Below are 18,934 nucleotides of genomic sequence, written 5' to 3'. Positions count from 1 at the left end.
ATTACCAGCCCTGCTCTGCTCCCAACTTTCTTGCCACCCTGCCTGGCCTTTCCCCATTGCCAGGCTAGTAGGAGGCTGTGTGTCTGCCCCCACCGCTCCCGCTGAGGTCTGTCTAGACCCCTGACTCACACATGGAAATTCTCTGCACAGCTCAAGTTTGTTTCTCTTGGGCTGCTAAGAACCCTTGGTTTGTCTTGTGTTTTTGGAGGCTCCAAGTATCAAAAGCACGCATGGGAACAGAAAGGAAAGTGGGAGGCACAAAGCAAATGGGAAAAGAGACGGGTCATTTTGTATTCATCTGAGTGAGGCTAATGTTTCAAATATTGGCTAATATCCACTGTTAGTAAGGATATGTGAAAATGGGAATTTTCAAATGCTGTTGGTGGGACTGGAAATTAGAGCTGCCTTTTTGGAGGTCAGTCCCTCTCAAAATTTTAAATGGCCCAGCAATTCCACTTCTAGAAGTCTACTGCCGAGATGCACACCTAGGCATGAGAGAATGGCTGTGCCATTGAAAAGTGGTCAACGTTCAGAGGGGCTCGCTCAGTAAGTTACGATATACCCATCTGACAGAACACCAGGTCCCTTTAAACCATGAGGTTAATCAAGGCCTCTAAGATCTGTTGTAAAGTGAAAAAAGAATATACATGGTATGAAGTCATTTGGCTTTAAAACAAATACATTGAAAAAGTTCTAGGCAGATGAACCCCAAAGTGAAAGCAGGAGTTAACTTTCAGAGAGAAAGCATGATTTAGGTGGCTTGGGGCAAAGCAACACTTTTACATTTTTCCTACGTCTATTTTGGCATTTTTTTTTCCACCACAAAACACATATACAAAACAAAAAAATCACCTACCATGTATTAAGGTGTGTTTGTAAGTCATTTAGAACAAACAAAACTCTACCCCATCCAAGGAGATATTGGCATCTTCGGTCCAAGCCAGCCCTTCCCCCAAACTCTCCTCACAGGTGAACACCCCCTGGTGGAACTTTGTGATCTTAGATGGTCATGACAGCATCAATAACAATGACAAGCCCACGGGGCACTGAGGGAATAAGCCACACGATGTAGCCAATAAAAGGAATGACAGGGAAGGTTCACTCCTGATGATGGTTTCCACCAGTCCCATGCACAGCGAAATTCCTCAGCTACCAGCTCTATTTTGTCAACGGTGAAACAGCTTTGATTGCACTAACCAACACTTGCTTAAAAGCCCTGTGACAGTACCCATCCCTGACTAAGCCACATTGCCTCTTGCTAGATGACAGCAGTAAGCAGTAAAGGAGGCCGTGTCCACACGAGCCGAGCGTACCTCAGAGAACCTCTGAACGTCTTGCGTCAGCGTGCCCACGCGCTTCCACTGGTAGTGCTTGAGCAACTTCAGAATGGCTGGATTCACCGCGTTGTCTGATGGGACGGTCCGAAAGAAATAAGGGTATTTTTTCTTATCTGCTAGAACAGGCGTGGTTGCAGCAAAAGAAAGCTGAAAGACACAAAAGAGACAACACTTCTTACTGATGAGCCTCGCAGCTGTGACCCAGCATCTTTCCTACTGGAATAGAGACTGTTAGTTTCAACTTGGAGCATAAACACATGGGGACAGATATTTTTAAAACTTTTTTTAAAAGAGTAAGAGTAACATACCATAATGGAAGGGAAGGTTTAAAAATGCAAAATAAGAAGAAAGAAGGGAAAAAATAGCCAATGATCTACCCCTCCCTAAAGAACCATCATTCATGTTATCGTCTATTCCTTCCCAGTCCTTTTTCTATGCACAGTGATTGGATTTTTTAAAAAGATCCTGAAATCATTCTACATGCACAATTGAACTGTTTTTCCCCATTTAACAGTATCCTTAAAAACTCTTTGTAAACATTATAATAGCTGCACAATATTCCAGCATATGAATATACCATAATTTACTGAATCGTTTCTAATTTGGGGTTATTTCTATTATTTCTAATTTGTCATTATCATCATATTATTCTACAGGCATCTTTGTACATAGCATTTTTTGTTCTATATTTTGGGATGTTTCCGTACGATAGAGTCTGTGATGTAAAATTTCCCAGATAAAGAATATGAGTTTTTAAAGATTTATACTTATTTCCAAAAAATATTTTATCAGTTTGCAAATTTACTAGCCAAGAATGATTAGAGGGCCAATCTCACCACATCTTTGCCAACAGAGGGAGTAAAAAATGTTATTCTAATTTTATAATGATTTATCACCAAATAAAACCCTGAATCACATCGCATTCATGATTATGGATAATGCTGAACTTTTTCCTATGGTTATTAACTAGTAGCATATCCTATTTTAGCAATTACTTTTTCATGCCCTTTGTTTATTTTTTGAGTGGTATTCTAATGCTTTTCTGATTGAATTTAATGAAGATATTTTATATGTATAGCATTCAAACTCAGGCTATTATAGTTGTTGCAAATACCTCAGTTTGTGTTTGCCTTTACATTTTATGTGTGTGTATTTTAATTTACACTTGGTAGTCAAAGCTATCCATCAATCTCTTTATTATTTCTTCTTTTTCTTTTAAGCGCCAGTTAAGTTGTTAAATTGGATTTTAATTGTCTGTCCCTGAAGGCCCAACCTAAATGTCACCTCTTCCATAACACTTCCTCTGATCTCTGTTCCTTCCCTCAGCCTGAGCCACAGAAGGTAGTTATCAAAGTTTTTGATCTTTGCAGTATGATGGGGAAAAGGTGGTATCTTGTTATAGTTCTAATTTGCATTTTTCTTAGTGTGAATGAGGTTGAGCATTTCTTCTACTTTTTATTATTTATTATTTAGAGACAGGGTCCATTCTGTTGCCCAGACTGGAGTACAGGGGTGCTATCATAGCTCACTGCAGCCTGGAACTCCTGGGTTCCAGCGATCCCCACCTGCCTGAGTCTCCGGAGTAGCTAGGACTATAGGGGTATGCCTCTATGCCTAGCTAATTTAAAAATCTTTTTAGAGAAGGGGTCTATGTTGCCTAGTCTGGTTTTGAACCCCTGGGCTCAAGCCTCCAGCCTCAGTCTCCTGAGTTGCTATGACTACAGGCATGCCATCGCACCCAGCTTCTTCCTATGTGTAAAAGTAATGGTAGTTCCTTTCTGGAAACTACTTACATTTTTTGCTTGTTTCTAATTTGACTTGTAGTCTTCCTTACCAGTTTATAGAAATGATCTTTTATATTAAGAAAATTAACCCTTTATAAGTTGCTAATTTTCCTCCCAGTTTGTACTTTGTTTCTTGATGTTGTTTATAGTGCCATTTCCATGTAGTCATTTTTTTTTATGAGGATGAATTTATCAGTCTTTTTCCTTTATGACTTCAGGTTTTGTGTCATATTTAAGAAAGGCCTCTCTTACTCTGAGATTATAAAATAATTTCTCCACGGTTTCTTCTAGTCTGTCTGTCCTTCCTTCCTCCCTCCCTCCCTCCTTCTCTTCTTTTAAAAAAAGGTTTCATTCAAACCTTTGACCCAGAGAGAGCATGAATGAAGCAAGCTCAGTCTTTGCTGCCACCAGCTACCTCCCCGAACCCTTGCTTATCCCAGCAGGGGCTCTGGATTGGATACATCCTAGGGTCCAATTTCAGCATCCGGGGAAACGACATCCGGTACCTTCAGCCTCCAGCTGAAGTTGCTTTATTGCTTCTTCTGTCACCCTAGAACCACTTTCCCCTTACAAAAGTTTGTGGGGGGCAGTAGAGATTTGTCCCCTTCCATGTCTGGTTTAGAGGGTAGACAGCCACTATCTAGACTTGCTGGATCTGCTATCTATTGGAGCTGAGCACGCAACGGTAATTCAGCCATTACCTGAAGCTACAGAGCCCCTGTAGAAACCCAACTTCTAAGATCCAACAAAGATAGAGACACCCCAAGACCGGTAAAGGTCAAGGGTAGAATGACTTTTGTCAATGTTCAAAGATTCTGGGTAGAAGGGGACTAATGAGAGAGAGAAATTTCAACTGGACACACAGAGGAACACTCACATTAGAGTTGTCTGGCCACGGAAAACCTGCCCTCAGAAGTAGTGAGATACCTGTGTCTGGAGGTGTGCAAGCAGAGACTGGACCACAACCTGGTGAGAACAGAAGAGCTTCAAAGTGTCTGTGAACCCCCTGAAAACTGTAGGAAAGCATTTGCATGACCACGTATGTGCAGACAGACATGCACATTTTTCTGAAAAAAAGAATCAGTGGCTTCCATCAGACTAACAAAGAGGATCATTCCAACCAAATCAAGGTCTGCGCACCTGCCTTCAGGTGACATTTAGGTCCCGTAGTGAGTGCAGGAAATAGAAGCTCTCTATAGTCCCCTCAAGCCTACTGTCTGTGATTCTTCTCACAAGATTAAAACAACACTGTAAGCCTCCTATGCTCACCAGTAGGGGAAGGAGCTATTAGAAAAACCTGGGAGCAACTATTTCAGGACAGGGACATCATATACACCATCACATCCCCAAAAATGCTTATCTAATACAATTTGGAAAATATTGGTTTTCTGATGTGATTTCTGAATCACACTCTGGTTGCTACTTTACCGTTATTGTCCCATTAGTTCCAGGTCCACAATTAATTGTTGCTTGAACAACCTCATATGTTTTCCCTGTGGGTAATTACCGTGGTTACTGTTCAGTGAATAAATGGCCCATTGTGTTTACGATAGGCTTGGAGTACAATATGTGCCCCGGGTCTAAATCATGTTGGGTGCAAAATATTAACTGGCGCTGACATTTTCTGCACCATTTGAGATAATGCACGCTTTGATTAGATTGCTTTGCATCACTGTTTCTCTGGCTTTGGTCTCCTGAAACTTTCTTCCATGGGCAAAAACTGCAGGTGCCCAGTAGTACTGCTGGACTTCAGAACTAACAGACATCTGAGAAATCATCTAGCTCTGGGGTTCTCAGCACACTGGAGTTATCTGGGGAGGTTTTAAACAATACTGATGACTTGGTCCCACTCCAAACTAACTGAATCAGAATCTCTGGGCATCTAGCCCAAGCATCAGTATTATTTAAAAATTTTCCAGGTGATTATGATGCTCAGTGAGGATCGAGGGCCACAGATGCAGTTCAACAACCCTGGTTTTGAATAAGCAGACTGCAGCCCCGAAATGAGATATCAGAATTCCACTATAGCTAATAAGAGGTGGAAGCAGGACTTGAACCCGGGTCTATAGGACCTTAACACTAGTGCACTTGCTCCCATAGATGACTACCTACCTGCCTGCCTCCTACATGCTCCCCAGGCCTTCTTCCCCTATCTCAGTCACCCAGCATCTGGCACCACCAGGGCTGTGAGCATTAGGGCCCTAACTTGGAGACCAAGCTTTCTGAGCTCTCCTGCCTTGTTTCACATAACGAACAGATTGTGATTGAGGCTCTAAGTTAATTCCTAGCCAAGGATTTATTTCAGAGAGTATTTTAAAATTTAATTTATAGTTTTGTTATAATTTCTAGTTTTATTGCATTATTTTGAGAATTTGGCAAGTGCAGTGTCTGCTTTTGGAATTTATTGAGATTTTCTTTGTGGCCTATTATACAATCAACTTCTGTACAAGTTCCACGGTGGCTGGAAAAAAGATGAAATCTCTAGTCATAAGCTATAGAATTCTTTATTAGACTACTTATGCATAATAGATATAACCAAACTAATTATATTATCATATGCTTTGTATTTTTGTTTACTTCATCTATCAAAGGCAGAGAAGTTTGTTAAATTTTTCTCTATTGTCTCTGATCATTTCTTCATGTATTTCAACTGTTTTTGCTTTATATGTGTTCCTTTTTTCTTGTTTTGAGCATAAATGTTCATCACAATTATATCTTCAGTTTTCAGCAATGTATACTTTTGCCTAGTGCAAATAACAGGCACTTAATAGATATTCATTGAGCAAGTGAAGATTGAAATATTTATCAAGGTAAAATAAACCTCTTTGTCATTTTATTGCTTTTTGTTTGATACTGTATCTCGCTTGTTATTAATACGGCAACCCTTACTGTATTTTCGCTTGCATTTGCCTGTCACTTTTTTAACTTCCTTTTATTCATATTCTATTAAGATCATTTTTAAATACACATCTTGAAAAGAACATACAGACAGATTTTAAAATACATATGTTTATTGCTGTAGTAAATACTTGGCCTTGGGGGGGCACGCCCAAGATGGCCGAATAGGAACAGCTCCAGCCTCCAGCTCCCAGCATGAGTGACACAGAAGACGGGTGATTTCTGCATTTTCAACTGAGGTACCGGGTTTCATCTCACTGGGGAGTACCCGGACAATTGGTGCTGGTCAGCTGGTGCAGCCCCACCAGCCAGAGCTGAAGCAGGGTGAGGCACTGCCTCACTTGGGAAGCACAAGGGGGAAGGGAATCCCTTTTCCTAGCTAAGGGAAACTGAGACAGAAAACACCTGGAAAATCGAGTAACTCCCACCCTAATACTGCACTTTACCAAGAGTCTTAGCAAACGGCACATCAGGAGATTATATCCCACACCTGGCCCGGAGGGTCCCATGCCCACGGAGCCTCCCTCATTGCTAGCACAGCAGTCTGAGATTTAACTGCAAGGCAGCAGCCAGGCTCACAGAGGGGCGCCCGCCATTGCTGAGGCTTAAGTGGGTAAACAAAGCCACCAGGAAGCTCGAATTGGGTGGAGCCCACCACAGCTCAAGGAGGCCGGCCTGCCTCTGTAGACTCCTCCTCTGGGGACAGGGCATAGCTAAACAAAAAGAAGCAGAAACCTCGGCAGAGGTAAATGCCCCTGTCTGACAGCTTTGAAGAGAGCGGTGGATCTCCCAGCACAGAGGTTGAGATCTGAGAACAGACAGACTGCCTGCTCAAGTGGGTCCCTGACCCCTGAGTAGCCTAACTGGGAGACATCCCCCACTAGGTGCAGACCGACACCTCACACTTCACACGGTGGGGTACACCCCTGAGACGACATTTCCAGAGCAAGAATCAGACAGCAACACTCACTGTTCAGCAATATTCTATCTTCAGCAATATTCTATCTATCAGAGGGTATCTGCAGCCTCTACTGCTGATACCCAGGCAAACAGTGTCTGGAGTGGATGTCAAGCAAACTCCAACAGACCTACAGCTGAGGGTCCTGACTGTTAGAAGGAAAACTGTCAAACAGAAAGGACTCCCACACCAAACCCCATCAGTACATCACCATCATCAAAGACCAAAGGCAGATAAAACCACAAAGATGGGGAAAAAGCAGGGCAGAAAATCTGGAAATTCAAAAAATCAGAGTGCATCTCCCCCTCCAAAGGAATGCAGCTCATCGCCAGCAATGGAACAAAGCTGGACAGAGAATGACTTTGATGAGTTGAGAGAAGAAGGCTTCGGTCAATCAAACTTCTCAGAGCTAAAGGAGGAACTACGTAACCAGCGCAAAGAAACTAAAAACCTTGAAAAAAGAATGGAAGAATGGATAACTAGAATAATCAATATAGAGAAGACCTTAAAAGAACTGATAGAGATGAAAACCATAACACGAGAAATACGTGACAAATGCACAAGCTTCAGTAGGCAACTCGATTAACTGGAAGAAAGACTATCTGAGATTGAAGATGAAATGAATGAAATGAAGCGAGAAGAGAAGTGTGGAGAAAAAAGAGTAAAATGAAATTAACAAAGCCTCCAAGAAGTATGGGATTATGTGAAAAGATCAAATCTACATCTGACTGGTGTGCCTGAAAGTGAGGGGGAAAATGGAACCAAGTTGGAAAACACTCTTCAGGATATCATCCAGGAGAATTTCCCCAACCTAGTAAGGCAGGCCAGCATTCAAACTCAGGAAATACAGAGAACGCGACAAAGATACTCCTCGAAAAAAGCAACTCCAAGACACATAATTGTCAGATTCACCAAAGTTGAAATGAAGGAAAAAATGTTAAGGGCAGCCAGAGAGAAAGGTCGGGTTACACACAAAGGGAAGCCCATCAGACTAACAGCAGATCTCTCGGCAGAAACTCTACAAGCCAGAAGAGAGTGGGGGCCAATATTCAACATTTTAAAGAAAAGAATTTTCAACCCAGAATTTCATGTCCAGCCAAACTAAGTTTCATAAGTGAAGGAGAAATAAAATCCTTTACAGATAAGCAAATGCTTAGAGATTTTGTCACCACGAGGCCTGCCCTACAAGAGATCCTGAAGGAAGCACTAAACATGGAAAGGAACAACAGGTACGAGCCATTGCAAAAACATGTCAAAATGTAAAGTCCATCGATGCTAGGAAGAAACTGCATCAACTAGCGAGCAAAATAACCAGCTAATATCATAATGACAGGATCAAGTTCACACATAACAATATTAACCTTAAATGTAAATGGACTAAATGCTCCAATTAAAAGACACAGACTGGCAAATTGGATAAAAAGTCAAGACCCATCAGTCTGCTGTATTCAGGAGACCCATCTCACATGCAGAGACACACATAGGCTCAAAATAAAGGGATGGAGGAAGATCTACCAAGCAAATGGAGAACAAAAAAAGGCAAGGGTTGCAATACTAGTCTCTAATAAAACAGACTTTAACCCATCAAAGATCAAAAGAGACAAAGAAGGCCATTACATAATGGTAAAGGGATCAATTCAACAGGAAGAGCTAACTATCCTAAATATATATGCACCCAATACAGGAGCACCCAGATTCATAAAGCAAGTCCTTAGAGACTTACAAAGAGACTTAGACTCTCATACAATAATAATGGGAGACTTTAACACCCCACTGTCAACATTAGACAGATCAATGAGACAGAAAGTTAACAAGGATATCCAGGAATTGAACTCATCTCTGCACCAAGCGGACCTAATAGACATCTACAGAACTCTCCACCCCAAATCAACAGAATACACATTCTTCTCAGCACCACATCAAACTTATTCCAAAACTGACCACATAGTTGGAAGTAAAGCACTCCTCAGCAAATGTAAAAGAACAGAAATTATAACAAACTGTCTCTCACACCACAGTGCAATTAAACTAGAACTCAGGACTAAGAAACTCAATCAAAACCACTTAACTACATGGAAACTGAACAACCTGCTCCTGAATGACTACTGGGTACATAACAAAATGAAGGCAGAAATAAAGATGTTCTTTGAAACCAATGAGAACAAAGATACAACATATCAGAATCTCTGGGACACATTTAGAGCAGTGTGTAGAAGGAAATTTACAGCACTAAATGCCCACAAGAGAAAGCAGGAAAGATCTAAAATTGACACCCTAACATCACAATTAAAAGAACTAGAGAAACAAGAGCAAACACATTCAAAAGCTAGCAGAAGGCAAGAAATAACTAAGATCAGAGCAGAACTGAAGGAGATAAAGACACAAAAAACCCTCCAAAAAATCAATGAATCCAGGAGCTGGTTTTTGGAAAAGATCAACAAAATTGATAGACCATTAGCAAGACTAATAAAGAAGAAAGAGAGAAGAATCAAATAGATGCAATAAAAAATGATAAAGAGGATATCAACACTGACCCCAAAGAAATAAAAACTACCATCAGAGAAGACTACAAATACCTCTATGCAAATAAACTAGAAAACCTAGAAGATTCTAATGGATAATTTCCTGGACACTTATACTCTCCCAAGACTAAATCAGGAAGAAGTTGAATCCCTGAAGAGACCAATAGCAGGCTCTGAAATTGAGGCAATAATTAATAGCCTACCAACAAAAAAAGTCCAGGACCAGACGGATTCACAGCCAAATTCTACCAGAGGTACAAGGAGGAGTTCGTACCATTCCTTCTGAAACTATTCCAATCAATAGAAAGAGAGGGAATCCTCCCTAACTCATTTTACGAGGCCAATATCATCCTGATACCAAAGCCTGACAGAGATACAACCAAAAAAGGGAATTTTAGACCAATATCCCTGATGAACATCGATGCAAAAATCCTCAACAAAATACTGGCAAACCAAATCCAGCAGCACATCAAAAAGCTTATCCACCATGATGAAGTGGGCTTCATCCCTGGGATGCAAGGCTGGTTCAACATATGCAAATCAATAAACATAATCCAGCATATAAACAGAACCAAAGACAAAAACCACATGATTATCTCAATAGATGCAGAAAAGGCCTTTGACAAAATTTAACAGCCCTTCACGTTAAAAATTCTCAATAAATTTGGTATTGATGGAACGTATCTTAAAATAATAAGAGCTATTTATGACAAACCCACAGCCAATATCATACTGAATGGGCAAAAACTGGAAGCATTCCCCTTGAAAACTGGCACAAGACAGGGATGCCCTCTCTCACCACTCCTATTCAACATAGTGTTGGAGTTCTGGCCAGGGCAATCAGGCAAGAGAAAGAAATCAAAGGTATTCAGTTAGGAAAAGAAGAAGTCAAATTTTCCCTGTTTGCAGATGACATGATTGTATATTTAGAAAACCCCATCATCTCAGCCCAAAACCTCCTTAAGCTGACAAATAACTTCAGCAAAGTCTCAGGATACAATATCAATGTGCAAAAATCACAAGCATTCTTATACACCAGTAACAGACAAACAGAGAGCCAAATCATGAATGAACTCCCATTCACAATAGCGTCAAAGAGAACAGAATACCTAGGAATCCAACTTACAAGGGATGTAAAGGACCTCTTCAATGAGAACAACAAACCACTGCTCAGTGAAATAAAAGAGGACACAAACAAACGGAAGAACATACTATGCTCGTGGATAGGAAGAATCAATGTTGTGAAAATGGCCATACTGTCCAAGGTAATTTATAGATTCAATGCCATCCCCATCAAATTACCAATGACTTTCTTCACAGAATTGGAAAAAACTGCTTTAAAGCTCATATGGAGCCAACAAAGAGCCCATATTGCCAAGATAATCCTAAGCCAAAAGAACAAAGCTGGAGGCATCACACTACCTGACTTCAAACTATACTACAAGGCTACAGTAACCCAAACAGCATGGTACTGGTACCAAAACAGAGATACAGACCAATGGAACAGAACAGAAATAATACCACACATCTACAGCCATCTGATCTTTGACAAACCTGACAAAAACAAGAAATGGGGAAAGGATTCCCTATTTAATAAATGGTGCTGGGAAAATTGGCTAGCCATAAGTAGAAAGCTGAAACTGGATCCTTTCCTTACTCCTTATATGAAAATTAATTCAAGATGGATTAGAGACTTAAATGTTAGACCTAAAACCATAAAAACTCTAGAAGAAAACCTAGGTAATACCATTCAGGACATAGGCATGGGCAAGGACTTCATGTCTAAAACACCAAAAGCAATGGCAACAAAAGCTAAAATAGACAAATGGGATCTAATTAAACTAAAGAGCTTCTGCACAGCAAAAGAAACTACCATCAGAGTGAACAGGCAACCCACAGAATGGGAGAAAATTTTTGCAATCCACTCATCTGACAGAGGGCTAATATCCAGAACCTATAAAGAACTCAAACAAATTTACAAGAAAAAAACAAACAACCCCATCAAAAAGTGGGCAAAGGATATGAATAGACACTTAGCAAAAGAAGACATTCATACAGCCAACAGACACATGAAAAAATGCTCATCATCACTGGCCATCAGAGAAATGCAAATCAAAACCACAATGAGATACCATCTCACACCAGTTAGAATGGCAATCATTAAAAAATCAGGAAACATCGGGTGCCGGAGAGGATGTGAAGAAATAGGAACACTTTTACACTGTTGGTGGGACTGGAAACTAGTTCAACCATTGTGGAAAACAGTGTGGTGATTCCTCAAGGATCTAGAACTAGAAATACCATTTGACCCAGCCATCCCATTACTGGGGATATACCCAAAGGATTTTAAGTCATGCTGCTATAAAGACACACGCACACGTATGTTTACTGCAGCACTATTCACAATAGCAAAGACTTGGAATCAACCCAAACGTCCATCAGTGACAGACTGGATTAAGAAAATGTGGCATATATATACCATGGAATACTATGCAGCCATAAAAAAGGATGAGTTCGTGTCCTCTGTAGGGACATGGATGCAGCTGGAAACCATCATTCTCAGCAAACTATCGCAAGAACAGAAAACCAAATACCACATGTTCTCACTCATAGGTGGGAACTGAACAATGAGATCACTTGGACACAGGAAGGGGAGCATCACATACTGGGTCCTATTGTGGGGAGGGTGTAGGGGGGAGGGATAGCATTAGGAGATAAACCTAAAGTAAATGATGAGTTAATGGGTGCAGCACACCAAACCTGCACATTGTGCACATGTACCCTAGTACTTAAAGTATAATTTAAAAAAAAACTTAAAAATAAATAAATAAAAAAGACAAGTAAAAAAAAAAATACTTGGCCTTGCATTTATCATCTCGTTGCCCATCTCTCTTTTTTAATGCTTCCCTTTTTTGTTTCCTTTTGTTCCTGCTTGTTTTCAACTTTGTATCTACTCTTCTCTGTTCTGACTATGTGAATTAATGTTGCCTCAGGTCTCAGCCTGCCGGAGTACCTTTTAATAGGTATCTTGAGAAGGATAAAGAGTTGACAACTTACTGAGGATGGCCCTGTGTTGCACTGACACACGGCAGAATTCGCCTGGGCATGAAATTCTTGGGCTATCATTTCTCCGCTTTGAAACTGCAAAGTGATGCAGAGGAGAAATTTGGGGCTGGCTTGATTGTCACTGATTGTTGTTCATTTGTAGGTACCCAGTTTCCTCTGCCTGGAGGCCTGAAAGATTTTTTTTCCCCTTATTCCTGGAATTCAAAAAAATTGCATTCCTGATTTTATTTGTGACAAAGAGAGTCCTACACACGACCTGTATACAATCTATACACTCAAGTATTTCCAACTCAGTAAAAAACTTATACATAAAATGACTGTTATACTATATTGTGTATATTATATATTTTATATTTTTATAATATATTTAGCATATTTACTATATATACTACACTTATAATATTATATATATTATACATAATAAATATAGCACATATAGGATGTTTATTATTATTTATATTCCTATATATTCTTGCCTCTCTTTTGGGACACAGGATTATCTATATGTTGTCTTTTCATTCTCCAAATCCATATCTGTCCTATTTTCTTTCATAATTGCATCTCTTAGTCTTTGTCCTCTTCAATCTAGAAGAGCATCTTATTTTACTCTATTTTATTACCGGGTATGTGCATATTAGCTTTCACTATTTTCTGGTAAAATGGCTGTATCATCCACAGTCCTAGCTGTAGGACATAAGTATTCTCATTTCTTCACATCCTGGTCAATATTTGATATTATCTGACTTCCTAATTTTTGTTAGTCTTTCAGAGATAAAGTGGAACTTCATTATTATTTGATTTTGCAGTGCTTTGCCTGTAATGTGGCTGAGTGGTGATACACAGACATGTTAGCTATTCGGGTTCTTTGTTCTGTGAGTTGCTTGACTTGCTTTTCAACAGCCTCAGTTTCAAGCCTTATTGTCTTTAACATATTTGTACTGTGTTATTGACATTTTTAGTTTCCTATGAATTTTTCATGATCATCTCCCTTTCCACCTCCAATTGCAGGTTGTCTATTTCATGGAGCCTGTTTTACTGCATATGATTGAGGAGGCTACACATCTTTCTAAAGTTTTCTTCTTTATCCTACAATAGATCATTTTCAGAGATGGACTCTTCCTCCACTTCTTCTGAGTACTGTGCTTTTTTTCATTATTTTTGAAGTCCTTTTTCAAAGGTGTTTTAAATGTATTCATCCTCAAAATCAAGGTAAGTGTTTTCAGACTTGGCTTATCAAGAGCCACACACATGTGGATGGCACTTAGCCCTGTTTTCTATTTACATTTTAATTGCATATACTTCTCAGAAGGCTGGAGAATAAGTATTTAAGCACAGCTTTTGGTGTCTAGTAGGCTTTCACCTTAGGCTGGTCTACATTAAATAAGTGACATCATCTTTTACCCTCAGTGCCCAATTTTCTACTACTCTAGATCAACACAGCACATTAAATTTCCTTCCTGCACTGCTGCTAGGGTTTTTCTTTCCTGCCTAGAAAATTTCACATGGGAAGTCTCTGCTTCCCAGAATGAAATTCACATCTAGCGTGCTCCCCTCCTCTGCTTATCCAGGTTTTTTCCCCATAGGAATGTATAGCTCTGTCTGAATTTAGCGAAAGACAGATGAGAATAAAGAGAAAAAAGCAATTTGGTTGTCTCAGAGATCAGCAACTGTGAAGTAGAGGCAATAGCTGTCCAATTTTCTAATTGATATGAGTCCTGAGTCTAACTCAGATTGTAGGGGAAAGAGGAAAAGGTCTACCTGTTAATTTTCAACACAATTGTTATTTTATAAGGCAAAGTTTGGAATGCCAGGAAGCAAAGCTTAGGATTTTCTCAATCTAGAGCCATCTACTTTGTAATTAATGAAGCTTCTAAACATCTAGAATATCAATGAGTATTGGGGTCTCTTGGTTCCCTGAGAGTGTGTGTATGTGTGTGTTTTCTTTTTCATGTTTTTTTGTTTGGTTGGTTGGCTGGTTTTCTCTGAGATGGAGTCTTGCTCTGTTGCCCAGGCTGGAGTGCAGTGGCGCGCTCTTCGGTCACTGCAACATCCACCTCCCAATTGTTCAAGCACTTCTCCTGCCTCAGTCTCCCAAGCAGGGATTACAGGCACCCACCACTATGCCCAGTTAATTTTTTTATTATTATTATTTTTAGTAGAGATGGGGTTTTACCATGCTGGACAGGCTAGTCTTGAACTCCTGACCTCAGGTGATCCGCCTGTCTCGGCCTCCCAAAGTGCTGGGATTACAGGCATGAGTCACTGTGCCTGGCTTCTTTTCCATGTTTTTATAGTTTCAAAGGAAAGCTAAAAAAATGTTTTATTGGGTACCAAACGTTTTATTGGGTAGCCAAATACCCTTGTTTTTTGTTTTTTTCATTTTTGGTTTATGCCATTTATTTATTTAGTAAACCATGTGTTCTCAAATATTGCAAAGATAAAGTTCAGGTTAGTTTAGTAAAGTATTAGAAAAATCACGAATAAATTTTGTCTGAATTAACCAAATATGTGGCAGGGCCTGGCACCCTCTTTTGCATTGCTCAGATGGCATTTAAACCACAGGGTGGTGTGAAGGTTTTTAAGGTTCGTGATTGGTACCACCAAACTGCTCTCTAATGTGATGGTGCCGTCATGCCCCTGGGGGCTGGTGTATGAGACTGCCCAGCTCATCCCATACTGGCCAGCTCTGGCACTGAGTGGGGTTTTTGCTCACCCCTCTGCTTGCTCCAATCTGTAGCCAGGCTAAATCTGGATCACCAGTATTCTCTTTGTCTTGAGCAGTTGCCCAGGGAATCCTTGAGCACATCCTGGCCCATAGAAGATCCTTAAATAGCATCTCGTTCTTTCACTCCCACCCCAGGAACTAACCTGAGTGCTTCCGATAATGATGGCATCCAGGTACGACCCAACCTATGACGAGGCCGCAGGGCCTGATGGCTCCCCTGCACTATCCATGGCCACCTGGCCAGAGGAGTGGCAAAATCCTCCAGAACCTTGGTGTCAAGGACCAAATTCACAAAGAATTAAGCACTATGAGTGGTTGCCTTGAAGCCAGGATATGGGCAAGGTGAAGCAGCTTTGTCCTTCATCCTAGAGAGTCAAGACAGTCCTGTACAAATCCTATAACCTAGTTCTCAGTATATAAATTTAGTATAACTGCCCCCACCCATCACCTTTTATTTATGCCAAGGCTTCCCAGTTATCCCACCTAATCCTCACAGCAACCCTATGGCAGGTGCCGTTAGAAAGCTTATGGATATGAAAACTGAGACTTAGAGGTTAAAAAACTTGCCCAACAAAGCAAATTGAGGTGAAAGCACAAAAGCTTTCATGCCCAAGAAAGCATGAAAATGTTTCAGCTCTAAATAGTGGTGACGGTTGAACAACATTGTAAATGTACTCAATGACAATGACTCACTTAAACCCACTTTAAAATGGTTAATATGGTGAGTTTTATTACGTGCATTTTACCACAATAAAAAAAAGAAAAAAGGAATTTGTCTAAGATCATGCAACTTAGAAATGGAGGAGTGGAACCAGTATTGTTAAGTCACATTGCCTCCATCCTCACCACCACAGCCCCTCAGAAATGACACAAGCCCCTCAACCTGAATCCCAGAGACATCCTGGCAAAGCCAGGCCGCAGCTGAGTGTGATTCAGACCCCTGGACTCCAAAGACTTTGGGTTTGGACCTCAACACTGTCTTTTCCTAGCTGTGCAAACTCAGGCCACTAGATCTTCTTGCATCTATAGAACTAAGATTGTAAGCTCTGCCCTCCCTGCTTTGGAGGGGTGATGGCAGGATGTAAAAAACTTTGTGGACTTGCGGACTCTGAAGCTTTATAGATGCATAAAGTCCCCTGGACTCCCTATGATTATGATTGATTGCCAGAGAATTCATAGATACTGGGTTTGTGGACAGTCTGTGCGCACTGGGTGATCCTCTGCAATCTTCCTGCGGGACAGGATTTTTGTTTTTATTTCCTCATCCTACACTCACTCAAAAAAATCCATTCTCTAACATGTCTGAGAGCAAAGCTTGCTTGCCAGTGGATGGATGAATGAATGGAGAAATGAACCAACCACCCAATTGGCCAGCCACAGTATAAGCCATCCAAAGGAGAGTTTTTATGAACACATGTCTGACTTGGTGATTGATACTTTCAGACAGGGCTGGGTGGCAGTGGCTCATGCCTGTAATCCCAGCACTTCGGGAGGCCGAGGTGCACAGATCACTTGATGTCAGGAATTTGTGACCAGCCTGGCCAACATGGTGAAATCCTGTCTCTACTAAAAATACAAAAGTCAGCCAGGTGTGGTGGTGGGCGCCTGTAATCCCAGCTACCCAGGAGGCTGAGGCAGAACAATCGCTTAAACTCAGGAAGCAGAGTTTGCAGAGGTTGCAGTGAGCTGAGATCATGCCCTCTACACTCCAGCCTCGGTGACAGAGCAAGACTTTGTCTCAACCAAACCAAACAAAAACTTTCAGACAGACTACCCAAGGTAGAAATTATCATCCATTTTACACCTGAAAAAACTGTGGCCTGGAAAGGTCATCCAGTAGAACAGGGAGGGAACAATTTATGCCACAGCTTCCAGGGCCTCTCAAACACAGCAAGTTTTGGAGGAGACACATTTAACCAGCAGCATGGGATGGGAAGGCAGCCAGGAGCATCTCTCTCCAGCTGGAGGCCTCTAGCCTGCCGTGTTATGTTTCGTGAGCGTTGAACCTGCATATTGAACCATGAGCCACTTTAACAAGCAGTATCTGAATGCAGAGAGGAGTGGGGAGCTCACGCAGCTACAAGGCCTCTTTAGGGAGCCGGGACACTTGAGCTTAACCCTGTCTCTATAACTGACAGAACACGGGCAAGTCATTTCTTCCTTTTAGATGTCTGTTTTTCTCGTCTCTGAAAGTGATGGATTGGACCAAAGATTTCAAAGGTTCTCTGCAACCACAAAAATATATGCTTCTCCAACATGGAAGAAAATGATTAAGGAGTTTGTTGGTCTTGCATGGGTGTGTGTTTTATTTAATCTGATTTATTCAGATAATTGCCATTGTGCCTCACTTCCATTTGCAGATACAAACCCAGATGAAAAATGTAAATGCATCTCCCAGCTTCAGGATCTTTATGAAATTCCAAGCCATTGACGAATCTTGCCTAAATGCAATTCATTCTTTACCTGTTTTGGGGCATCCGAGTTTAGCTTCTCTGCAAAAATAAACCATTCTTTCAGGAGGCAGGTATAATAACCAGGGGGGCCACAGTTGCTAAGTCCTAGGTAAGGAACTCAGGCCAAATGCAAAGGGATGAGAAAATGATTGAGGCTTGCTCTTTTCTCTGCTGGTTTAATCTTTTTCCACGGCTTCGCTGACTGTTTCTGTAATTAAATGAGGGAGGTATTTGTCATCTAGGGTTCCTTTCAGCCAAGATGAATGGAACGCAACTTTCTCAGGAAGCTTCTGACAAAACACTGTTTGTGGCCAGTGCCAGGATGTATACAAAGGCCCTGGACTGTGTGTGTTGGGAACTCGGGCCCACTTCAGGTCTGCGCCAGGTCGCCGCTGTGCCCAAGCCCTGGCGAAAAACTGTTTGGACACAAAGTGCCTCAACATAGATGCTGGTGAGATTAATGTGATGCGGAGCGGCTGCAAAGCATTTCCCGAGTTAACAACGGAAAATGAATGGCTGGCGTTTGCGTGAGTTCTGGAAGCCCCACTCCAACAGAAGGCCTTCTGGGGTGTTGTGCGTAGACTTGCTGTAAGATTTTAAATGTCTTTAGTCAGAGAGAGCCTGTCTTTAGTCAGAGAGAGCCTGGGCTAGAACCTCTTGGGGAACAATCATTTCTCTTTTCTGTTAATGAGGTTTAGTTTTTCATCATTCAGAAATGCACAGCAGTTCGGCTTTTACCACCCCCTGCCATGGCCATAGGCTTTTTTCTTAGAGACAGGGTCTCACTCTGTCACCCAGACTGGGGTACAGTAGCATGATCATAGCTCACTGCAGCCTGGAACTCGGGCTCAAGCTATCCTCCTGCCTTTACCCCCTGAGTAGCTGGGATTATACACCCATGTGCCACCATGGCTGGCTTTTTTTTTTTTTTTTTTTAATCATTTTTAGTAGAGACAGGGTTATCTCTACTGGGATTATACTCACATGCCACCATGCCTGGCAATTATTTTTTAATTTTTATTTTTAGTAGAGACAGGGGTCTCGCTGTTTTTCCCAGGCTGGTCTCAAACTCCTGGCCTCAAGTGATCCTCTTGCCTTGGCTTCCAAAAGTGCTGGGATTATAAGTGTGAGCCACTGCTCTCAGCACATTCTTATGGGGAACTTGTGACAATTTGTGAGGGACGTAAGGGA

The 18,934-nt window shown here is 41.2% G+C and overlaps 1 protein-coding gene across 1 annotated transcript in view; it reads right to left on the bottom strand.

The window, feature by feature from the left end:
- The window catches only part of GABBR2 (gamma-aminobutyric acid type B receptor subunit 2), a 420,233-nt gene that overhangs the window by 244,432 nt on the left and 156,867 nt on the right, over positions 1-18,934 (bottom strand). Inside the window, exon 3 of the mRNA XM_033238002.1 lies at positions 1,314-1,484. Within this exon, the coding sequence (XP_033093893.1) occupies positions 1,314-1,484 (171 nt within the window). The remainder of the gene's footprint in view (positions 1-1,313; positions 1,485-18,934) is intronic.

Source organism: Trachypithecus francoisi, unplaced genomic scaffold (genome assembly GCF_009764315.1).
Source record: "Trachypithecus francoisi isolate TF-2019V2 unplaced genomic scaffold, Tfra_2.0 Lachesis_group16, whole genome shotgun sequence".
NCBI classification, from domain to species: domain Eukaryota; kingdom Metazoa; phylum Chordata; class Mammalia; order Primates; family Cercopithecidae; genus Trachypithecus; species Trachypithecus francoisi.
This window is presented reverse-complemented; position numbering and strand designations above follow the sequence as displayed.